General features: G+C 36.3%; 1 protein-coding gene across 1 annotated transcript in view; it reads left to right on the plus strand.

Annotated features, from left to right (window-relative positions):
- The window catches only part of SCAMP1 (secretory carrier membrane protein 1), a 122,539-nt gene that overhangs the window by 59,313 nt on the left and 40,202 nt on the right, over nucleotides 1-23,024 (plus strand). The window contains exon 6 of the mRNA XM_059418121.1: nucleotides 2,987-3,146. Within this exon, the coding sequence (XP_059274104.1) occupies nucleotides 2,987-3,146 (160 nt within the window). The remainder of the gene's footprint in view (nucleotides 1-2,986; nucleotides 3,147-23,024) is intronic.

Genomic DNA, 23,024 nt, shown 5'->3' on the forward strand with positions numbered 1-23,024 from the left:
ATGGGCAGACCTGGCCTAGCATTTTAGGTATAAGTCCTTTGACCTAGTGGAAAAACAGGCTTTGTATGGGAGAGATAGGGGTTGGAAGAAAATTCTATAAGGAATTGAGTAAATAAAGATTGATTGGGAAAGGTAATTAAGTTTAACTGAGTGGCTACTTTACTATTGCTAATTGTTTCAAAATAGGTCTGTTTTGTTTTAGAAATATATAACTTTCTGAGGTTTTTAGAATACAGTTTTTCTTAATCCTGTTGCATTGACAGATTTAAAGTATTTAAAGAGGTCTCATTATTTAAAGAAACATTACCGGGAATAAGGTAAGATCCTAGTTCTAGCTCAGTGATGTTTCTAAATTTCATAGAATGGAGATTGTTTTAATAAGTTATTTTTAGGAAGTGCAACCTGTTAATGATTTCAAAGTTGATGAGTGCTTTCACCCTGTAGTAATAATTATGATGAGAAAGAACATTTATTGAGGATTTATTTGTGCCAGGCACAGTACTAATCACTTTATATACATGATGTTATTAACTCCTGACTACACTATGAGCAGGTACTATACTACCCAAGATACGGAAACCAAAGCTTAGAGAATTGGAGTAACTTGTTCAAGACTACACAACAATTAGGATTTGAGTTGGATAACTTGGCTCCAGAGCCCAGAGTCTAGATTTCCATGTTGTACAACCTACAGAGTACCAAAATGAAGAAGTAATTTGTGCTTTAAACCCAAATAAGATGAACATATACTTTCAAAGATACCTTACTTGAAATAAATAATTTACTCTGTAAAGGAACTGAAGCAATTATAACTATCAACTGTCAAATGAATCTTAACCTCTTTGAGTATATTCTTGAATTTAAAAAATAAACCAAGCCATTTAAAGATGAATTAGTGAAGAAGATAATTATACTGTTTAAAATCTGTTTATGTTAGGTGTCTGTGTTGTAATGCAGAGCTTATCAAGAAGAATATTATAGTGATAATTGCAAATTTAGGTCCACTAATAATAGATCTGAATGCTTAATAAAGTAAATGGAAATTTCCTGTGAAGTTGAGTCATTCAACTTACAAATCATGTAAACAAAATGCCCTAAAAATTTCTTCAGTGTTATATGTACACCTGGAATCCAATCCAAGTAGATTGGAGTGGGATTGATATTAGTAAAAGAGAATCATGTGTTTCACATTACCTTGCCTTTCTGGGTATTTTTAGATCTGTGTGTAAGTGGACTGATAGTTTAGTAAGTAGGCCCGGACATTATACTTTTCTTTGGGGTACAAATAAATTACTTATTGATCATGGTTTTTGGTTACTTGACAACATTTAGAAAGGAATTTGAATAGATTACACAAAATTTAATTGATATTTTTATCAATTATTGGAGGAATTTTTAATGAACCTTAATGTACATATCCATATTTTTCTTTCTTTCCTTAGGCAAATTAGGAGATAAACCTTTAAAAATTCTCTTAAGGTTGAAGTTTGAAGTATAATGTGAATACATAAACTTTTTCAGGCAGTTGGATCCCATTTAATGTTAAAGAATAATTTCTATTTTATGGTCTTTTGAAATCTGTTTTTAAGCCATTGACAAAAACTACTTTTATTGTGAGGCAAATGATCGTGAGTAAATTTATTAGTAAACTGGCTTTCGTGAAAGTTAGAAATCCTAATTCTAAATAAATTTAATAAGGAAGAGTCTTCTATGTATAATATAATGGAATGAAGTTTTAAATGTGGAAGAGCTCCTGTATTATTATAGCTGAAAAATTGAAATGTAGAGGTTGATTAGCTCAATAGTATATTTCTATAACCCAGGTGTTTTCATTCTTCCTCTGGTGCCCTTTTTCTTACTCTAGAGTTTGTATATTTAGCTACTCATTAAATGAAATTTAGAGGTACCCTATAATGTATGTCTTCATCTTGTTTTGTTAATTACTAGTTTTATTTTATCAGTTGAAAAGATTTTAAAGTCTCTAATGTAAGTTGAGATTTTTGTATTTGGATTTGCTAGGTTTTTCATTTATTTTTAATTCAAGTAGGAATTTGTTGGTATATTTTTCTTGTATTAAATTGAACATTATTTTAACTTTTGAAAAGTATTTATTTCTTTTAATTCAGCCTGTGAATAAATTTTTAAAAAATCTTTTAAAAAGGTTACTAATTATAATGAGTAAGTGTAGTTCTTTAGGATCAAAGTCTAGTTAGATGGTTCTCAGATTTTTTGTTTTAGGTCTTTCTGGATATGTAATTATTAACAACATATGAAGAGTTTTCCATTAACTGTGTGCATTAATTAAAAGAAAGTTCTGCCACAACAGCTGAAATGCATTATTTTCTTTCTTTAAAAGTAAGTTTGATCCTCTACCAAAAAACTGTATTTATCTCAGCACTTTAAAAAATGATAACCCTATGAGGATGAATAATCCTGAGAGATCGAATATATAGTCCCTGAAATTGCTACTGTATTAGTATTTTTAGTTCAATGATTCTAATTAATTGCTTAAAAATGTTACAATGAGATTGCACAGAGCACTTCTCCAGTTTTCTCCTCCTTGTATAGTCCACTCTGGGAGGAGTCAGCAGCTACTCTGTAAAAATGTAATTCAGTGTATAGGCTCTTTTTCCTCCCAAGTCCTGGTCCTTTTCCCTGGCAGGGCCTTGAATCAGGGGCCACATCAAGTATTTTCTTCTCAAAGAGGAATCCCTTAAGGCACTGCTTCTCTGATAATAGCCCATTAGGAGAGTATCAAACGGATTGTCGGATTGTCGCTAAACACTGCATAAGTTAGGACTCATTTTCCTGTATATACTGTTTTCAAACCAAATGTGTAAAAAACAGCAATGTTTTTTTGAAAGATACTAGCTGGAAGCAAGGGGTAGAATACATTTGCTCTAAAGAATTTTTTCATTTACAATTTTTGTTGAATGAATTCATAACTTGAATGTAAACATTTCTATTTTGTTTTTTGATTCCACAGTCCACGCTGTAACACTCTTTCTAAATATCTTCGGATGCTTGGCTTGGTTTTGTGTTGATGCTTCAAGAGGGGTTGATTTTGGATTGAGTATCCTGTGGTTCTTGCTTTTTACTCCTTGTTCATTTGTCTGTTGGTACAGACCACTTTACGGAGCTTTCAGGTAAAATGTGTGTACTTTGAAATATACTCTTTAAAACCTGTGAAGTAAATAATTGGTAATTAACCTTAAGGGGGAAATTGATACATTTTTACTAAAATTTTTTGTTATTGTGTAGCATACATTCTGATAAATTCATATGTAACATGTCTTTGTAGATTTTGTAAGTCACAAAATCTCATTCTTTTCTCCTACTTGAGAAGGATCAAACATGAAAATAGAGCAATGACAGTAGTCTTATATCTTAATATTTTGTAGAATAAATATGCTATTTTGTATGATACACTTGACATTAAGGAAAATTTTGCTCTTCATTTCCCTTTCAAACAAAAAAATCACAAATGGTGATTACAGTCTAATTCTTAAATGAACCTAGGTAAGATCAATATAGCTATGATATTTAAAGTGAGTCACTCTCACCTAGCCAGGTAGTTATTTTCTGTGTAAATTTTTGGCTCTTCAAATGGTCTTGAATTTGAGAACCATTAAGATTATAAGATAATAATATTTCGCATGATATATTTTAATCAGTGGTTAGGATTAATATCTCCTAAATGCGTGTTCTATGAGGTATTAATAAATGTTGCTGAAAAAGGGACTCATTAGCTTAAGTTTGGAAAAAGCTGGACAGTAAAGTTAAATTTCTTCAATTCAGGATTGCTTAGATTTTTTTTTACATTTTTTTAAAAATTTTTTATTTTTTTATAAACATGTATTTTTATCCCCAGGGGTACAGGTCTGTGAATCGCCAGTGCTTAGATTCTTTTAAGAGCCTCATGTGATTTGTGATTTGACTATGAAACCATTTTTTTGTGGAACACCTTGTTGGACTATTGTTTTAAGAAGTAAATGTTGGAAGGTGCTGATTTAGATAATAGTTCTCTATGAGTCCATATATTCGATCATTTATCAACTTATTTTTGAGTAAACTTGTATATGAGTAATGAACCTTTTTCAGCTCTCATGAGTGAGGGGCAGCATTACTAGGAAATAGGTATGTATTGTGCAGATGTTATATTGGGGAAATTAGAGGTCCACATTCAGGTGGTTTTTTTTCCATTTCAACATGGAATTTCTTTGATTAATCACAGTGTGTATTCCTTTGTCATGGAATTAGGAACCCAGATATGTAACAGATGAAAAAAAAAAAAACCAGAAGGAAAGGGGCAAAGATGAGGGAATTTGGGGAGAAAAGTGGTCATTCAACAGAAAACAAAATTGGTTAAAATTGTAATGAAGGCAAGAAAATGGATGGGAGGAGGGAAGAATCTTTGGATATATTATAATATGGAGATTAGTTATCAAGGAATGGGGAAGAGGTGTCCCCTTTGGATGTGGGATGGAGAGGAATAAAAAGGACCTATTTATTCTTTCCATGATCTAGGAAGACAGTTACTGGTGCTCTTTTCCTTGTCATCTAAGCCTGGTGTACAAGGTTTTTAAATTTTTTGACATCTGGCTTTGGCTTCTGCCTGTCTGCTTCTATCCTGTTACTAATATATTTGTAATGATGCTGCTGGGTAGAAATGGGGTTGTTCTTGAGTCTTTAAAAGTGACGAGAGGAGGTGCCTGGGTGGCTCAGCTGGTTAAATGGTTAAGCGTCTACCCTCAGCTCAGGTCATGATCTTGAGATCCTGGGATTTAGCCCCACATTGGGCTACCTGCTAAGTGGGGAGCTTGCGTCTCTCTTTGTACCTCCTCCTCCCCCTCCACCACTTGTCGGGGTGTGTGTGTGCATGTGCGCCTGTGTGTGTGCACTCTCTATTGCTCTCACATAATCCCTCTGCAAATAATTAAATAAAATCTTTAAAAAAACAGTGATCTAAGACTAATGACCTGATTTTAAACCTTCTATAACTAATGTAGCCAAAACAAACCACTAAAAAAGCTAGCTTTCTGCCTTTTATTACTTGAAGTCACTCAGTTCCTTTTATTTCCTTTCTTTGCCAGTTGAAATAAAAATGCTTTGTCGAACATTTTTACTTCTGTCATTATTAATCTGTAGGTTAAGTGCTTAGCTGCATCTCAGTCCTTTAGAGTTTATCACAAATGATTAATTTTCTGGGTTTCCCTGTTCAGAGCAGAACTGAGAGGAATATTATTTAATGGGGAAAGTTGAAATTAAAGTATGTTACATCATTACTGTTCCTTCTCAGTATGTAACTTTGGCATTTCTTTTATCCACATTGCCACATGTTTCTGAGCCTGTCTTTCCCGCTGTATCTGGTAGTTTGTTAAACCTGTATTGATGACAGCTTTTTCCTTTAAATGTGAAAATCTCAAACACAGATACAGTGGGTGTGATTCTTGATATTAAATATAGGGCTTTAAATAGCCTTATTCACATAAATGCTTTATTTTAGATCAGTTTTGATAGGGATTACTGCCTTTGAGAAAGGGCAGAGTCAGGATTTGCAAGTGTTTCATATTTTGTTTCAAGACTGGTGATTAAGAAATGAAAACAAACATTTGGGGCGCTTGGGTAGCTCAGTGGGTTAAAGCCTCTGCCTTTCACTCAGATCGTGATCCCAGAGTCCTGGGATCCAGCCCCACATCGGGCTCTCTGCTCAGCAGGGAGCCTGCTTCCCTTCCTCTCTCTGCCTACCTCTCTGCCTACCTGTGATCTTTGTCTGTCAAATAAATAAAATAAAGAGATGAAAACAAGCATCTGAGCATACTATTTAAGTCAGTAGAAAATGGGTAGCTAAAACCTTTTTAGGCCAGGTTCACAGGTTTTCTGAGAGAAGTTGCTTTTTAAAGTAGATATTTAGTTTTCATAAATCAGATTCTGGCGTGAAGCTAGTATGCTTTTTAAAAGTTTCAGGTTTTCTTGTTTTAAGATTACCTTACTTATCTATTAATTTTATTTTATTTTTAATTTTTTTTTAAAGATTTTATTTATTTATTTGACAGACAGAGATCACAAGTAGGCAGAGAGGCAGGCAGAGAGAGAGAGAGAGAGAGAGAGAGAGAGAGGGAAGCAGGCTCCCTGCGGAGCAGAGAGCCCAATGCAGGGCTCGATCCCAGGACCCTGAGATCATGACCCGAGCCGAAGGCAGCAGCCCAACCCACTGAGCCACCCAGGCGCCCCAATCTATTAATTTTAAAAATATTTATTTGATAGAGACACAGCGAGAGATTTTATTCATTTGACAGGCAGAGATCACAAGTAGGCAGAGAGGCAGGCAGAGAGAGAGGAGGAAGCAGGCTCCACATGGAGCAGAGAGCCCGATGTGGGGCTCGATCTCAGGACACTGGGATCATGACCTGAGCTGAAGGCAGTGGCTTTAACCCACTGAGCTACCCAGGTGCCCCCTTGCGCACAAGCAGAGGGAGAGAAGTAGCCACCTAGGTGCCCCTCACAGTTTTCATGTTTTATTCTTCTCTGGCTAATGGTGTATTTGGCTTTTCTGCCATAAGATTATTTAAATATCTCCTGAATTTTATTTCTCCAGGTAAACCCCCAAGAAGTGAAGAAAAGACTAGTAAGCAATAAGGTGCACCTGGGTGGCTCAGTTGTTTAAGCGTCTGACTCTTAATTTTGGCTCAGATCATGATCTCAGGGTTGTGAGATCAAGACCTGCCTCCAGCTCACAGCTCACACAGTGGTTAGGGAGCTTCCTTGAAATTTTCTCTCTCCTTCTCCCTCTACCCTCCCACTCCCTCAACCAAAAAAAAAGAAAAGAAAAGAAAAGAAAAAGAATGGTAAGTAGTAAGAAAAACTTGGCTGGATTGTTTTAGAATAAACTAGTTATTTGTTGGGGCACCTGTGTGGCTCAGTGGGTTAAAGCTTCTGCATTCAACTCAGGTCATGATCTCAGGGTCCTGGGATCAAGTCCCGCATCGGGCTCTCTGCTCAGCGGAGAGCCTGCTTCCCCCTCTTTCTCTGCCTGCCTCTCTGCCTACTTGTGATTTCTCTCTCTGTGTGTCAAATAAATAAATAAAATCTTTAAAAAAAAATGCATGCATTTATAAAAAAAAAAAGATGTTTTTCAAACTGTGTAAAATACTGTTCTGTATGAGTTATCTTAGTTTTCCACCAAGAAACTGGTTTTACTGTTATACTTATATAAAGGACTTTGTCCTTCATAATGTTATCCCTCCACCAGAATCTGAAGGACCATGTAGAGAAGTTTCAGATATATGTGTTTTTAAAAGTTAAGTTTAATAGCTGTCAAAATTAAGTCTGCACTTGTTATGTTGTCACTTACATATTTTAAAGAGATTATAACTTTGATCTTAATTTTGTGCTTCCGCAAATGACTAAGCATTATGTAAATACTTTAAGATATTAAGTCATTATTATTGAGGCAGTGTTTATTGGAAATAGACTGAAAACGGGTAAGAATCCTGGCTTCTCTGCTTAAAAGTGTTGAGCTCCTAGGAAAATGCAGAACAAAACTACTGCCTCAGTATGTTGAATGTAAATAGGGGATAATATTTGCAGAGTTGATAAAAGGATTAGAGATAATATATGCAAATACTATATTTTATAGGTTGTCAATGATAGCTGGAATTAATGATTTGTTTTTGTGTTAGATTTTGTTATTTACTTTTAGTCCATTAAAATGTTACTTGTTATAAATCATCTTTTGCTGCTTTTAGTTCATTGTTCTCTGGTGCCTCAATCTGAGCTAGAGGAAATCATAATTTATGCTAGGGTGTATGTATATCCTTGTGTTGGGAGATAAAAATAAACACTAAAAAACCCAGTATGTTAATCTAGCCTTTTAATTGGAGGTTTTTTGTCTCTATTTAATATAACTACTTATTTATATGGATTTATATCTGCCTTCTATTTTTTTTTGAAGAGAAATAATTCTTATATTTAATTATGAAAAATTTCAAAAATAGCAAAGTTGAAAGAATTTAACATAGAACACCATATATACACTGTCTAAATTCTATCCCTAACATATAGATGCTTTATAAGGTAAATTGACATCAGTAACTAGAGCTCAGTATTTGTTTACAGTTTTGATTTGTTCTTGTGTGGTTTTTTTGTGTGTGTGTAAAATCTAAATTTACAAAATCTATCAATATATAATGCAGTATTACCATCACCCCAGAAAATTTCTTAGTGCCCCTTTTCTTGAATCATCCAGAGGGTACCTTAATTTTTTTTGTTACTGAATTTATTTTTTAAATTTAAGTTAATTAACATATAATGTATTATTGGTTTTAGAGGTAGAGGTCAATGATTCATCAATCTTATATTATATCATGTATATCATTATATCATGTACCCTCCTTAATGCCTATCACCCAGTTATCCCATCCCCCCATCTGCTCTGGCGTCCCTTGGTTTGTTTCCTAGGATTAAGTATCTCTTATGGTTCATCTCCCCCTCTGGTTTGGTTTTGTTTTATTTTTCCCTCTCTTCCCCTATGATCTTCTGTTTTGTTTCTTAAATTCCACATATGACTGAGATCACATGATAGTTGTCTTTCTCCGATTGATTTATTTTGCATAGCCTAATACCCTCTAGTACCATCCACATCATTGCAAATGGCAAGATTTTTTTTTGATGGCTGCATAGTATTCCGTTGTATGTATACTACATCTTCTTTACCCATTCATCTGTTGATGGACATCTGGGCTCTTTCCCTGCTTTGGCTGTTGTTGACATTGCTGCTGTAAACATTGGGGTACAGGTGCCCCTTTGGATCACCACATTTGTATCCTTGGGGTAAATACCCAGTAGTGCAATTGCTGGCTTGTATGGTGGCTCTCTTTACAACTTTCTGAGGAAACTCCACACTGTTTCCCAGAGTTCTGCCTTCTATTTATATGTACTACTTACTGCATAAAACATACCGGTTATATACCTTTTTCTTTCTTTGCCTTTTGGATCAATAAGTTCTACTTTTTAAATATATTTTACTTTATTTCTCTGTGGTTTTTTTTCTTTTTTTTTTTTTTCCTTTTTATTTCTAAGATTTATTAGAGTGAGCTTAAGTGTGAACAGGAGGTGCCGAGGGAGAGAGTCTTCTGCAGATTCTCTGCTGAGCTCAGAGTCTGACTCAGGGCTCAAGTCCACAACCCCAAGATCATGACCTGAGCCGAAGGCAGAGGCTTTAACCCACTGAGCCACCCAGGCACCCTAAGCCAAAGTTTTTTATTTGTTGTAGTCCCACTTGTTGGTTTTTGCTTTTGTCACTTTTGCTTTCAGCGTCAGATCAAAATAGTGCCAAGAATGATGTCAGGGGGCTTACCACTTGTATTTTCTTCTATGAGTTGTATGGTTTCAGGTGTTTCATTCAAGTCTTAAATCCATTGTCAGTTAGTTTTTGTGTATGATGTAAGATAGTGGTCTAATTTCTATTCTTTTGCTTGTGGCTGTCCAGTTTTCCCAATAGAATTTATTGAAGAGACTCTTACACTCCATTGTATATATTTGGCTCCTTTGTGTGGTACATTAATTGACCAAATATATATGGGTTTGTTTTGGGGCTCTCTGTTCTGTTCAGTTGATCTGTGTTTCTGTCAAATTAATCTTGTATTAATTAATCTTGTGTTTGTATGCTATGGCCATACTGTTTTGATTACTGTAGCTTTGTAATAATAGTTTGAAATCAGGAATTGTGATGCCTCCAGTTTGGTCCTTCTTTCTCAAAATTGCTAAGGTCTTTTGTAGTTCCATACAAATTTTAGGATTGTTCTATTTCTGTGGAAAATACCATTGGAACTTTGATAGGGATTTTTTTGAATCTGTAGATTGCTTTGAGGAGTGTGGACATTTTAACAATATTTTTCCAGTCTACAAGTATGATGTATCTTGCCATTTATTTGTGTTTTCAGTTTTATGCGTCTTCAGTTTCTTTAATCAGTGTCTTACAGTTTTCAGTGTAAAGGTCTTTCATTTCCTAAGTTAAATTTATTCCTAGGTATTTTACTCTTCTTTATGCAGTTACAAATAAGATTTTTTTTCTTAATTTCTCTGTTTAATAGTTTGTTGTAAATGTAGAAAAACAAAGAATTTTTGTGTATTTATTTAGTATCCTGTAACTTTACTGAATTTTTTAGTTCTAACAGGTTTTCAGTGGAGTCTGTAGAGTTTTCTATATATAAAATCATGTTATCTGCAAATAATGTTAATTTTATTTCTTCCTTCTGTTGTGGATGCCTCTGACTATGATTTCTAGTTCCATATTGAGTAAAAATGGTGAGAATGGGCATCCTTGTCTTGTTAGAAGAAAAGCTTTCAGCTTTTCACCACTGAATATTATGTTAACTATGGGCTTATCATATATGACCTTCATTATGTTGAGGTATATTCCTTCTATACCCACTTTGTTAGGAACTTTTTTCTTAAAGATTTGTTTATTTATTTTGGGGGTGGGAGGGGCAGAGGGAGAGGGACAGAGAGTCTCAATTAGACTCCACACAGAGCACAATGTGGTGCTTGATCTTAAGACCCTGAGATCATGACCTGAGCTGAAACCACGAGTCAGATGCTTAACTAATTGCACCATCACCCAGGCACCTCTTTGTTCAGATTTTTAATAAATGTATGTTGAATTTTGTGAAATACTTTTTCTGTATCGAGATGATCATATGATTTTTGTCTTTCATCTTGTTAGCATGGTTTATCACTTTGATATGTGGATGTCAAACCATCCCTCCATCCCTTCATCATTGGAATAAATCCCACTTGATCATGGTATATGATCCTTTTCATGTATAGTTGAATTTGGTTTGTTATTTTTTTATAAGATTTTATTTATTTCTGCCAGATGGGGAGAGAGAGCACAAGTGGGGACAGGGTAGAGGGAGAAGCAAACTCCCTGCTGAGCAGGGAGTCCAAAGTCGACTTGATCCCAGGACCCTGGGATCATGACTGGAGCCGAAGGCAGACACTTAACCAACTAAGCCACCCAGGTGCTCTGGTTTGCTATTTTTTATTATTAAGCAATTAAAAATAAATTATTTAAACATTTTGCAAACTGGATGAGCCTCAAGAACATTATTCTAAGTAAAAGAATACAGCAAAAGACTACATATTCTAATTCCATTTCCATAAACTGTCCAGAAAACAGAAATGTGAGAGACATACAACATATCAGTAGTTACCTGGGGCTAAGAAGTGGTAATGGGACTGATTGCAAATGAGATCCAGGAAAACTGAGATCCAACTAAATTGATTTAGTTTAGAACTTTTGAAAAAAAGTTCTAGACTGATTATGGTGACGATTGCACAACTCTATAAATTTACTTAAAAAAATCAAACAGACCCACAGAGTGATCTTGATCAAAATGTGCACACAAACACATCAACAGAATTTCACTAGAGAATATTTTTTAAAGTGTTACTAGTATACATGATAAAATTGAGAAAAACTAACAAAGAATTCAGTACATAAGATTCTACTCCCAACAAATTAGATAACAGAAGAAATAAATTCCTGAAACATACCAATTACCAAATCTGAATCATGAACACACAGAAAATCTGAACAGACCATTACTCACAAGGAGATAAATCAGTCCTCGAAACGTTGTTTCAGTCAAAAAAAAAAAAAAAATCAGTCCTCGAAAACCTCCGACAAACATAACTCTAGGACCACGTGGCTCTACTAGCGAATTCTAACATTTAAAGAAGAATTAATACCAATCCTTCCAAAAAGTACCAAACTCTTCTTAAAAAAAAAAAAAAAAGGAAACGCTTTCAAATTCACTTTATGAGGCCAACATTATTCTGATACCAAAATCAGACAAGTGCATTACAAGAAAATTAGACTTCAGTATCCCTGATGAACACAGGATTATTTTGGCTATTTAAAGATTCTTTGACTTCATTTAAATTTTATAATCAATTTTTCTATTTTGCTAAAAGATAAATATGCCCCCTTGGGATTCTGATAGGGCTTGAGTTAAATTTGTAAGCCTCTTTGGGGGGGAGAACTGATATCTTAACTATATTGAGTTTTGTGATCCATGAATATGTGATATTTCTCCATTTATTTAAATACTTCTAATTTCTTTCAGCATTGTTCTTAAGCTTTAATTATACAAATTTTTAACTTACTTTGTTGAATTTATTCCTGAGTCCTTTATCTTTTTTATGTCATTCTGAGTGAAATTATTTTCTTAAGATTGTTTGTCATATGCAGTTTGGAAATCCAATGGGACTTTGTATATTGACCTTATGTTGTTCTGCCTTGCTGAACTCCTTCATCAATGTAGTCTTGAGATTTTTCTCCATATGTAGGATTATGTCTTATGCAGATAAAAGGTTTTGTGTTTTAATTTCCTCACTGGATATCTGTGATCAGTGTACCTTTCTTTCCTTCCTTTTGTTGATTATACTTCTAGTAAAATGGGAGCAGAAGTAGAAAGTTGAAAGGTATGCTTTGTTCCCCTTTTTAGGGGGAGAGCATTCATCATTAAGTATGATATAGTTCTAGAGTTTTTATGATTGTCTTTTATTGGTTTGAGGAGCCTCTCCTTTATTTGTACCTTGTTAAGAGTTTTTAATAATGAATTGTAGTGTATTTTTCCAGATGCTTTTTCTGTGTCGAGATAGTCATGTGGTTTATTCCTTTATTAATATGGTACATTACATTGATTGATTATTAGATATTAAACCAACCTTGCATTTGTGGGATAAGTCCTATTTAGTTTTGCAAATCCCTTCTGACAGCTGCAGTGAAGGTGCTGATTTTCATGCCTTATCTATCACGGTTGAAATGTCATCCCAACATAGTATAGGGAAGGGAACAGTTCAGTGAAAATGCTATAGACTCATGCTGTTCTTAACCAGAATAAAACTGTTTCTCAGTTATATGCCAGGGTATGGAAGTGGTTTTTTGTTTTATCCCGCTTTTTAAAATTTTAACTTTTTGAGGAGAGGATTTGTTGACTTTGTCACTGTGTCATGTTGGAAATGAATTTCCGCTTCTTGATTATTAAGTTTCAGGTGTCCGGCAGTCATTTCCTACTATTCATAATGATCTTTCAACTTTTCCATGGCTTGTATGGTCCCCCTTTCACCCTCCTATATTTACTCTGTCTCCCTACAGTTCTTCCATTACATGTAAGATAATTTTAGTTTAGGTTGATATTTGAAGTTCCTCGTTTACTGCTATGTAAATAGTATTTACAACTGGACTTTTTTTTTTTTTTTTGTACAACTGCTATTACTGCAGTAAATAGTTGCCTTGTTTTGGTGTCTTTTTACACACACACACACACACACACACACACTTCTTTTTTCTGAATCTTTGTGGATTTCCTGGCATAATTAAAAAACGATGCTCAAATATGTTAGGTGGTCTGTTTCGTCATCACTCCCCCTGCTGCCATGAAGACATTGCTTTTAGAGTTCTTGTTCCTCCTCTCTTCATTTGAACTGGTTGGTTTCTGTGTAATCCTGTATTTTCTTTCTTTGTCTTCAATATTATATTTCTATACCAGGGTCCTGTCTCCTGTCTCCCCGCCCTTCTCCTCCCCCCACCCCCCGCCCCATCTCTCTCCATTTACTCTGTTGTTGTTTTGTTTTTTGGCCTAGTACATCTTCATCAGAGAAAAGGGTATACGAAAAAGTGTTCTTTTTTTGAGTCTTAGCATATATGGGAGTGCTTATTTATTACCACACATTCAGCTCATAGTTAGATTGGATATAGGTTGGAAATTATAGCTCTCAGAATTTTGAAAGCATAATTTCCTTGGCTTTTAATGTCATTATTTCTATTGAGAAATCTGATACCATTCTGATTCTTAATCTTTTCATAAAGCTCATTTTCTTTTTTCCTTTTCTTGGAAGTGTCTAAGATTTTCTTTTTATCCCTAGGTATCTTTTTCATTTATTGCACTAGTCACTCTTTGATCCTTTTTACTCTAGAGACAGAGCCTTAATTTCTGGGAAAATTTATTACATTGTTTCATTGATTTTTTTTTTCCCTTTCTGTTTTCATTGTGTTCTTTTTAATAAGTTATCTAGCTAATCAGATATTGGGAATCTGGTGTTCTTTTTTTTTCCTTGTATTTTTCATCCTTTTGTTTTATTCTGTTTTCTAGAATATTTTAAGAATCAGGATGACATTAATCTTCTGAATACTAACACTGAAAACTAGAAGACAGTTGAATAGTGCTGTCATTTTGCAAGAAAGATAATTTCTGAGCTGGAAATTAAATAAACTATGAAATTCAGTGTATGATAATATGGACAACAGAATTTCACAAAGTATATCTTTCCTGTATCGCTTCTCAGGACTCTACTGGAATAATATGATCCCTGCCAAAATGAGAGAGTAATGCATGAAAAAGGAAAACATGGGGTCTAGAAAACAGGACTTATAATACAAGAGAGAGGACTACTTTATTCCCAAGATAATGTTGAAGAGTGGTCTCAAGATAGAAGTTAGTGGCCATCTTGAGGCTTTATCAATTCATATTTTAGCTGATCAGAAGATTTTTTTTTAAGATTTTATTTTTATTTATTTGACAGAGAGGTAACACAAGCAGGGGGAGTGGGGGAGGGAGAAGCAGGCTTCTCATCGAGTGAGGAGCCCCATGCGGGGCTTGATTCCAGGATGCTGGTATCATGACCTGAGCTGAAGGCAGATGCTTAATGATTGAGCCACCCAGGCGCCCCTGATCAGAAGATTTTAAGAGAAATATTTTCAAGAAGATAAGATTGATAGAATTTTTAATAAATTTGAATGTGTTAAGAGCAGATTTTCACAAATTAATAGGAGGTTAGTGATCAATTACAGGTAAATATATATATATATATAAAGATAGTTGCTAAATCTAGGGAAATCTAAAATGGCTGTGCAGAGTAGAAATTTATTTCCTGTCTCAGCTGTGAATAAGTTTACTATATCTTTATGGCTATAAAGATATAGCCATATTTGGAAAATGGAAACAAAGTGTTTATGTACAGGGTGGGGCTAGAGGTAGGGAAGAAGGATTTAAAAGAAAGCAAAATCCTTATTTCTGGAATAGTAAGTTGCTATTTAATGTTCAAAAGAAAAATCAAGTAGTAGTAATATGAGTATACTGCTCAAGGTTATGGAGGCAAGTGTTCAAATAATTAAGAATTAAAAATGATTACATCTAAAGAATGGCAATGGATTGTGGAAGAATTGTGGAGGTGTTAGAAGATAGCTTGTTTTTTGTTTTGTTTTGTTTGTTTGTTTTTAAAGATTATTTATTTATTTATTTGACAGAGAGAGATCACAAGTAGGCAGAGAGGCAGGCATAGAGAGAGGAGGAAGCAGGCTCCCTGCTGAGCAGGGAGCCCGATGCGGGACTCGATCCCAGGACCCTGAGATCATGACCCGAGCGAAGGCAGCGGCTTAACCCACTGGGCCACCCAGGCGCCCCTGTTTGTTTGTTTTTAAAGATTTTTTTAATTTATTTGACAGACAGAGATCACAAGTAGGCAGAGAGGCAGGCAGAGAGAGAGAGGAGGAAGCGGGCTCCCTCCTGAGCAGAGAGCCCGATATGGGGCTCTATCCCAGGACCCCGGGATCATGACCAGAGCCGAAGGCAGAGGCTTTAACTCACTGAACCACCCAGGCGCCCCAAGATAACTTGGTTTTTGAAACAACCATGTAGATAAATATTTGACTCTTTAAACTACTAAACATATAACCTCAAATTATTAAAAAAAAAAAAACTTAAAAATTGCACTGTGAAATTAAATAGAAGTTCTTTGAGTGTGGCTAGGACCTTTGAGTAGCCTCTGTAAAGTGGGATGATAAGAGTTGGACCATTCCATTCATGTGCTATCTATATTGGTAGGTGTTTGGTTTTTTTTTTTTTTTTAAGATTTTATTTATTTATTTGACAGACAGAGATCACAAGTAGGTAGAGAGGCAGGCAGAGAGAGAGAGAGAGAGAGAGAGAGAGAGAGAAGCAGGCTCTCTGCTGAGCAGAGAGCCCGATGCCGGGCTCGATCCCAGGATCCTGAGATCATGACCTGAGCCAAAGGCAGAGGCTTTAACCCACTGAGCCACCCAGGCGGCCCCTGTTTGGGTTTTTTTTGTTTTTGGTTTTGGTTTTTGCCTCTTGCGGTGACTTATTTTCCTCAGAAATAATTGTTTCAGAATGATTTTTTTACTCTCTAACATGAGATTAATCTGGCTACTGTTATCAGAGTAGGGTGAGGAGGAGACTGGGGTATCCTCTTGCCATTCAGACTATGAATGTTCGCTGGATTTCTGTTTTCAGTAGGGCTATGGTTCTCTGGTTCTGGTATCTTGGTTTCAGATCCCCTTTGGTTCAGTTTCTCCAGGAAGTAAATGTCCAGGCTTCTGCCTTGGTTTTAGAATGGCACTCGCTCTGTGGGAATGGGGGACAAGAACCTAAGGTCAGATTGCTTTTTATATAGACTTTAAGCCAGTCTTCTTGTCTTTACCTCTACTTGCAGCAATAGCTTGTTTCTAATTTTTGAGGTTTTCTTAGGCTAATACCTTTTCAGGCAGCTTGTTTCTTAACTTTCTCTCTTGTTGACTTGAATTTCAGTTTTGTCTGTTGATCAGTTACTACTTGCCTATTTCCTTTACAGCTTATAAAATTTTGTTTACCATCATCTTCTCTTTGTTTTTGTTTCTGTGGTTTTATTTTTTAAAAAACCCCAAAATGATAAAAATTATTTACTGTCATTTTAGTGGCACTTTGGGAGAGAGTAGAGGTAAAAGTGTATGTTTAACTGGAGATCCAGGTATACTTTATTTTTAATTTTTTATTAATTTTATATTCTAGAACAATTTTAAGTTCACAACCAAACTGGGAATAAGGTGCAGAGATTTCCCATATAACTCTTGCTTACACATACACATAGCTGTCTCTGTTACCTGTATCACCACTAGAGAGGTACATTTGTTAAAATTGACAGACCGACACTGACACATTATTATCACTCCAAGGCTATATTTTATATTAGGGTTCACTCTTGATGTTGTACCTTTTAGAGGTTTGAATTAGTGTAATAACATATCCACTATATATATTTCATACAGAGTAATTTCTCTGCTGTAAAAATCCTACATGTTTTGCCTTTTCATTCTTCCCTCTTCACCATTGCCTGGCAACTACAGATCTTTTTATTATCTCCATAGTTTAGCCTTCTCCAGAAGGTCCTGTTGTTGGAGTCAGGTGGTATGTAGCCTTTTCATATTGGCCTCTTTATTAGAAATGTCATCTGTGTCGTCTTTTTTTTTTTTTTTTAAGATTTTATTTATTTATTTGACAGACAGAGATCACAAGCAGGCAGAGACTCAGGCAGAGAGAGAGAGAGAGAGAGAGAGAGAGGAGGAAGCAGGCTCCCTGCTAAGCAGATAACCCGATGCGGGGCTCAATCCAAAGACCCTGGGATCATGACCTGAGCCAGAGGCAGAGGCTTTAACCCACTGAGCCACCCAGGCACCCTGATCTGTGTCTTTTCCTGACTTGATAACTAATTTTTTTCTGGTGTTGAATAAGATTACTTTGTCTGGATGCACCATAGTTCATTTACTTATTCAGTTACTGAAGGACATCTTTGTTGCTTCTAAGTTTTTGGCAGTTATGAGTAAAACTTCTGTCAACATTTGTGTGTAGGTTTTTGTGTTGATAAAAGTTTTCAGCTCCTTCAAGTGAGGAAATCTATGGAAAAGTTGGAAAGAACTGACATCTGGACAGTATTGACTCTTCTATTCATGAAGATGGAATATATCTCCATTTATTTCCTTTATTTCTTTTATCAGAGTTTGTAGTTTTCCTCATATAGACCTTGTACATATTTTGTTAGATTTATACCTGCGGTTTTCCTTTGTTGGGTGGTATTATAAATGGTATTGTGTTTTTAATTTCAAATTTCACTTGTTCATTGCTGCTGTGTAATGGAGCAATTGATTTTTGTATATTAACATTGTATCCTGCCACTTTGCATTAATTGCTTATTAGTTCTAGGAGGTTTTGTTGATGCTTTCATATTTTCTATGTAGATGATCATGTTATCTGCAAACAAAAAATAGTTTAATTCCTTCTTTCTCAGTCTTTATACCTTTTGTTTGTTTTTCTTGTCCTAGTGCATTAACTTGGACTTTCGGTTTGATTTTGACAAGCTGTGGTGAGAGATTTTCTTGCCTTATTCTTCATCTTAGAAGGAGAGCTTTCTAGTTTCTCACCATGAAATGTGATTGCTAATTGTAGGTTTTTGTAGACAGTTTACTGAGAGCTTATATCATGAATGAGTGTTGGATTTTTCACTGCCTTTTCTCAATCTGTCAGTTCCTGGAGTCCACAATATACATGTACAACTTATCCACATTCACTTTTAAGTAACATATACCACTTCTTGGGAGTATTTTATAATATCAAAATAATCCTGGGGCACCTGGGTGGCTCAGTGGGTTAAAACCTCCACCATCGGCTCAGGTCGTGGGTCTCGGGGTCCTGGGATCGAGCCTCGCATTCAGCTCTCTGCACGGTGGGGAGCCTGCTTTTCCTTGTGATTTCTCTCACTGTCAAATAAATAAATAAAATCTTAAAAAAAAATAATCCTAATTTCTCCCTCCTTTCCTTTTATCAGTTGCTGTCATTTTTGTTACTTACATGTAAGCATTTATCTACACATAGTTAAGTCTTTTCCCTTCATTTACTCTTTCATGCTTCTCCTTTATGTGGATCTCTTTTTCTGACATTATTTTCCTTCCCTCTGAAAAACTTAACATTTTTTGCAAGGGTGGTCTACTACCAACAAATACCTTCAGTTTTGTGTTTTTTTTTTTTTTTTAAGATTTTATTTATTTATTTGACAGAGAGAGATCACAAGTAGGCAGAGAGGCAGGCAGAGAGAGAAGGAAGCGGGCTCCCTACTGAGCAGAGAGCCCGATGCGGGACTTGATCCCAGGACCCTGAGATCATGACCTGAGCCCAAGGCAGCGGCCCAACCCACTAAGCCACCCAGGCGCCCCAAATACCTTCAGTTTTAGTTGGTTGTTTTAATGTCAGTTTCTCTACTTTACTTTTGAGGAATAATTTTAGAGGGTTCAGAATTCTCGGTTAGTGGCTTTTTTTTTCTCTCTCCGCTCTAAATATTTTTTTTTTGGAAGATTATTTATTAATTTATTTTTTTGACAGGGATTACAGGTAGGCAGAGAGGCAGGCAGAGAGAGAGAGGAAGGGAAGCAGGCTCCCCGCTGAGCAGAGAGCCCGATGCAGGGCTTGATCCCAAGACTCTGGGATCATGAACCCAGCTGAAGGCAGAGGCTTTAACCCACTGAGCCACCCAGGTGCCCCTCAGCTCTAAATATTTTACTGAACTGTCTACTTCTTTGCATGATTTCTAAGGAGATTTTGGATGTAATTATTATCTTTGTTTCTTTATTGCTAATGTGTTTTTTCCCTCTGGCTTTTTTCAGGATTTTTTCTTTATCTTTGAGTTTTTTGGTTTGAATCTAATTTTCCTTGATGTACTTCTGTTTGGTGTTCTCTGAACTCCCTGGATCTGTTATTTGGTAATTGTCATTAATTTGGGGGAAATTCTCAGTCATAATTGATTGTAATATTCTCCTGCTTTCTTTTCTTTTGCATTCCTGTTTTGCATATGTTACAACTTTTGTAGTTGTCCCATAGTTCTTGGATATCCTTTAAATTTTTTTTTAAGATTTTATTTATTTATTTGACAGAGATCACAAGTAGGCAGAGAGGCAGGCAGAGAGAGAGGAGGAAGCAGGCTCCCTGCTTGAGCAGAGAGCCCGATGCGGGGCTCGATCCCAGGACCCTGGGACCATGACCTGAGCTGAAGGCAGAGGCTTTAACCCACTGAGCCACCCAGGCGCCCCCCTTTAAATTTTTTTTAAGTCTTTTTCTCTTTGCTTTTTATTTTTGGAGGTTGTTGTTAAGATGTCCTCAAGCTCACATTCTTTTCTCAACCATGTCCAGTCTATTAGTAAGCCCATCAAAGGCAATCTTTATTTGTGCTACAATTAATCGTTTCTGCTTGCTCTTTCTTAGTTTCTCCATTTTTCTGCTTACTTATATTGCTAATTTCATCTTGCATGCTGTCTACTTTATATATTGGAGCCCTTAACATATTAATCATAGTTGTGAAATTTCTTTTTTTTTTTATTTTAAAAGATTTTATTTATTTATTTGACAGAGAGAGATGACAAGCAGGCAGAGAGGCAGGCAGAGAGAGAGGAGGAAGCAGGCTCCCTGCTGAGCAGAGAGCCTGATGCGGGGCTTGATCCCAGGACTCTGAGATCATGACCTGAGCCGAAGGCAGTGGCTGGCTTAACCCACTGAGCCACCCAGGCGCCCCATAGTTGTGAAATTTCTATTGTGATAATTCCAACATTCCAGCCATATCTGACTCTGGTCTGATGCTTACTGTACTTTTTGCATTTTTGTATACTTTGTAATTTTTACTTGCGCTAGACTTGATGTACTAGGTAAAAGGAACTGCTGTAAAATTTTGCCTTTAGTAATATGATTTATGGTTGTGGGGAAGGGGAAATATTCTTTAGTCCTAAGATTAGGTGTCTTTTAGGGAGCCTGTGCCTCTGGACTGTGAGCTTCACTGATGCTTCTTGTTCTTCTTCTTCTTTTTTTTTTTAAATTTATTTGACAGACAGAAATCACAAGTAGGCAGAGAGATGGGGGGAAGGCAGGCTCCCTGCTGAGCAGAGAGCCCGATGTAGTGCTTGATCCCAAGACCCTGAGATCATGACCTGAGCCGAAGGCAGAGGCTTAACCCACTGAGCCACCCAGTTGCCCCTTCACTGATGCTTCTTAAGCTCCCTACCCCCTTAGATGGGAAAGAATGGCTAGAATTGGCCAGAATTGGGTATTTCCCTTTCCTAATGTGGGTTAGGCTCTAGTAAAGCCCTCTGCAAATTAGGCTCTGGTTAGTTTCTGCTAAGGGCAGACCTTGTTAAGAACAGAGTGCTCTGGAGAATTTCCAAATGGTTCCTTTTCTTCTCCTCCTGCCACAAGCATGAGGGGATTTTCCCCAGTTTTCACTGGGGTTGTTGGTAAAGCAAACATGTGGGGCTCCTCCATGACTAGGTCTCCCTGGAGATTTTAACTCCAAGAGTTTATTTGCCTCTAGCAATTCAATTACAGTTGAGATTTTTCTACCCTGGCATTGGTTCCTGCAGAGATTTCTGCTCATATAAGGTTTGATCTTCTGTATTTACCTGTCTCCAGTTTTGGGGTAGCAGTTTGCTCTGTGACCTCACTTTCTTTGGGATTTAAGAAGAGTTGCTGATTTTTCAGTTTGTTTGGCTTTTTAGTTGTTGTTAGGATGGATTGACTATTTCTAACTTGCTTCCAGGTATACTTTTTAAAAGTAAGCTGTCTCTGGGCATTAGACGGAGTTTTGTTTTATTTTGTTATATTTGTTTTGTTTATTTCTAATATCCATGGGGATATTACACTTTTTACATTGGATTATTTCATTCATTGGGATTAGATATTAAATACAATTGAACTATAACACCATTTTAACATCTTGAGAAACATATTTTAATAAAGAATGAGCCATAAAGTTAAATTTAGCTTTTTCTGTAAACATTTGGATGCATCTATCCCTTTGAATTAGTGTTTTCGTATTCTTTGGGTAAATACCTAATAGTGTAGTTGCTGAATCATGGGGTAGTTTTATTTTTAACTTTTTGAGGAACCTCCATACTGTTTTCCAGAGTGGCTGTGCCAGTTTTCTTTCCCACCAAGAGTGCAAGAGCATTCCCCTTTCTCTGCATCTTTGCCAACACCTGTTGTTTCATGTGTTGTTGATTTTAGCCATTCTGACAGGTGTGAGGTAATATCTCATTATAGTTTTGACTTGTATTTCCCTGAAAAGTGATATTGAGCATCTTTTCTTGTGCCTTTTGGTCATCTACATATCTTCTTTGGAGGAATATCTGTTCATGTCTTCTGCCTTTTTTTTTTTTTTAAAGATTTATTAGAGAACGAGAGGGCACAAGCAGGGGGAGCAGCAGAGGGAGAGGGAAAAGCAGGCTCCCCATTGAGTAGGGAGCCTGTGTGGGGCTCCATCCCAGGACCCTGGGATCATGACCTGATCCAAACGCAGACACTTAATGGACCGAGTCACCCAGGCAACCCCGGGTGTGTTGAGTTTTGTAAGTTCTTTATGTATTTTGGATACTAACTCCTTATTAGATATGTCATTTGCAAATATCTTCTCCCATTCTGTAGGTTATTTACTTCTCTCTGCGAAGGTTTTTGTGTGTGTGGGTGTGTGTGTTCTAGTAAAGCTTTATTTACAAAAATGGATGGACAGTGGGTTTGGCCCCTGAGTCATAGTTTGCTAAAGCCTGGACTATGGGAATAAAAGTGTTTATCTCTGTAAAACCAGTTGGAATAGAATCCTATGTTTAGAGACACTCAGAGGAGTTCTCTTGCTGAAAGTAAGCTCTTATAGAGGGAGAAGGCAGGAATCTGTGGATGTAGAAGAGCAGACGACGATGATGGCTAGAGGGGAGGTGAAGCTTTGGGAAGTGATAGGGACACCCTCCAAATTCAGGAGGTTTTGCTAGTCTTCTAATAGAAGCAGAAAGCAAATTATTTGCCCCCCGATAGTAGCAGCGCTGACCAGACCAGTGGGAGCAATGTAAATACATAAAGATAGTGGTAGGGTTATAGAAGGTGGCAGTGAACAAAGAAGGGCTCAGAAGAGCAGTAAACCATGATGAAAATAGGGCAGGAGCAACAGTACAATGATTAAGAGGAAAAGCTCAAGTAAGAAGAATACTCAGAGACTTATCCTGTGCCCATGGAAACAGAAATAGCTGAATGACTCTTTGGGCCAACTTTCAAGCCATAATCATATGTAGAGCAAAAGGAGTTGTGCAGAAGCTTTTTATTTTGATGACATCCCAATAGTTTATTTTTGCTTTTGTTTCCCAACTTGTCTCAGGAGAC

This window comes from Mustela nigripes, chromosome 12 (genome assembly GCF_022355385.1).
Source record: "Mustela nigripes isolate SB6536 chromosome 12, MUSNIG.SB6536, whole genome shotgun sequence".
Lineage (NCBI taxonomy): Eukaryota > Metazoa > Chordata > Mammalia > Carnivora > Mustelidae > Mustela > Mustela nigripes.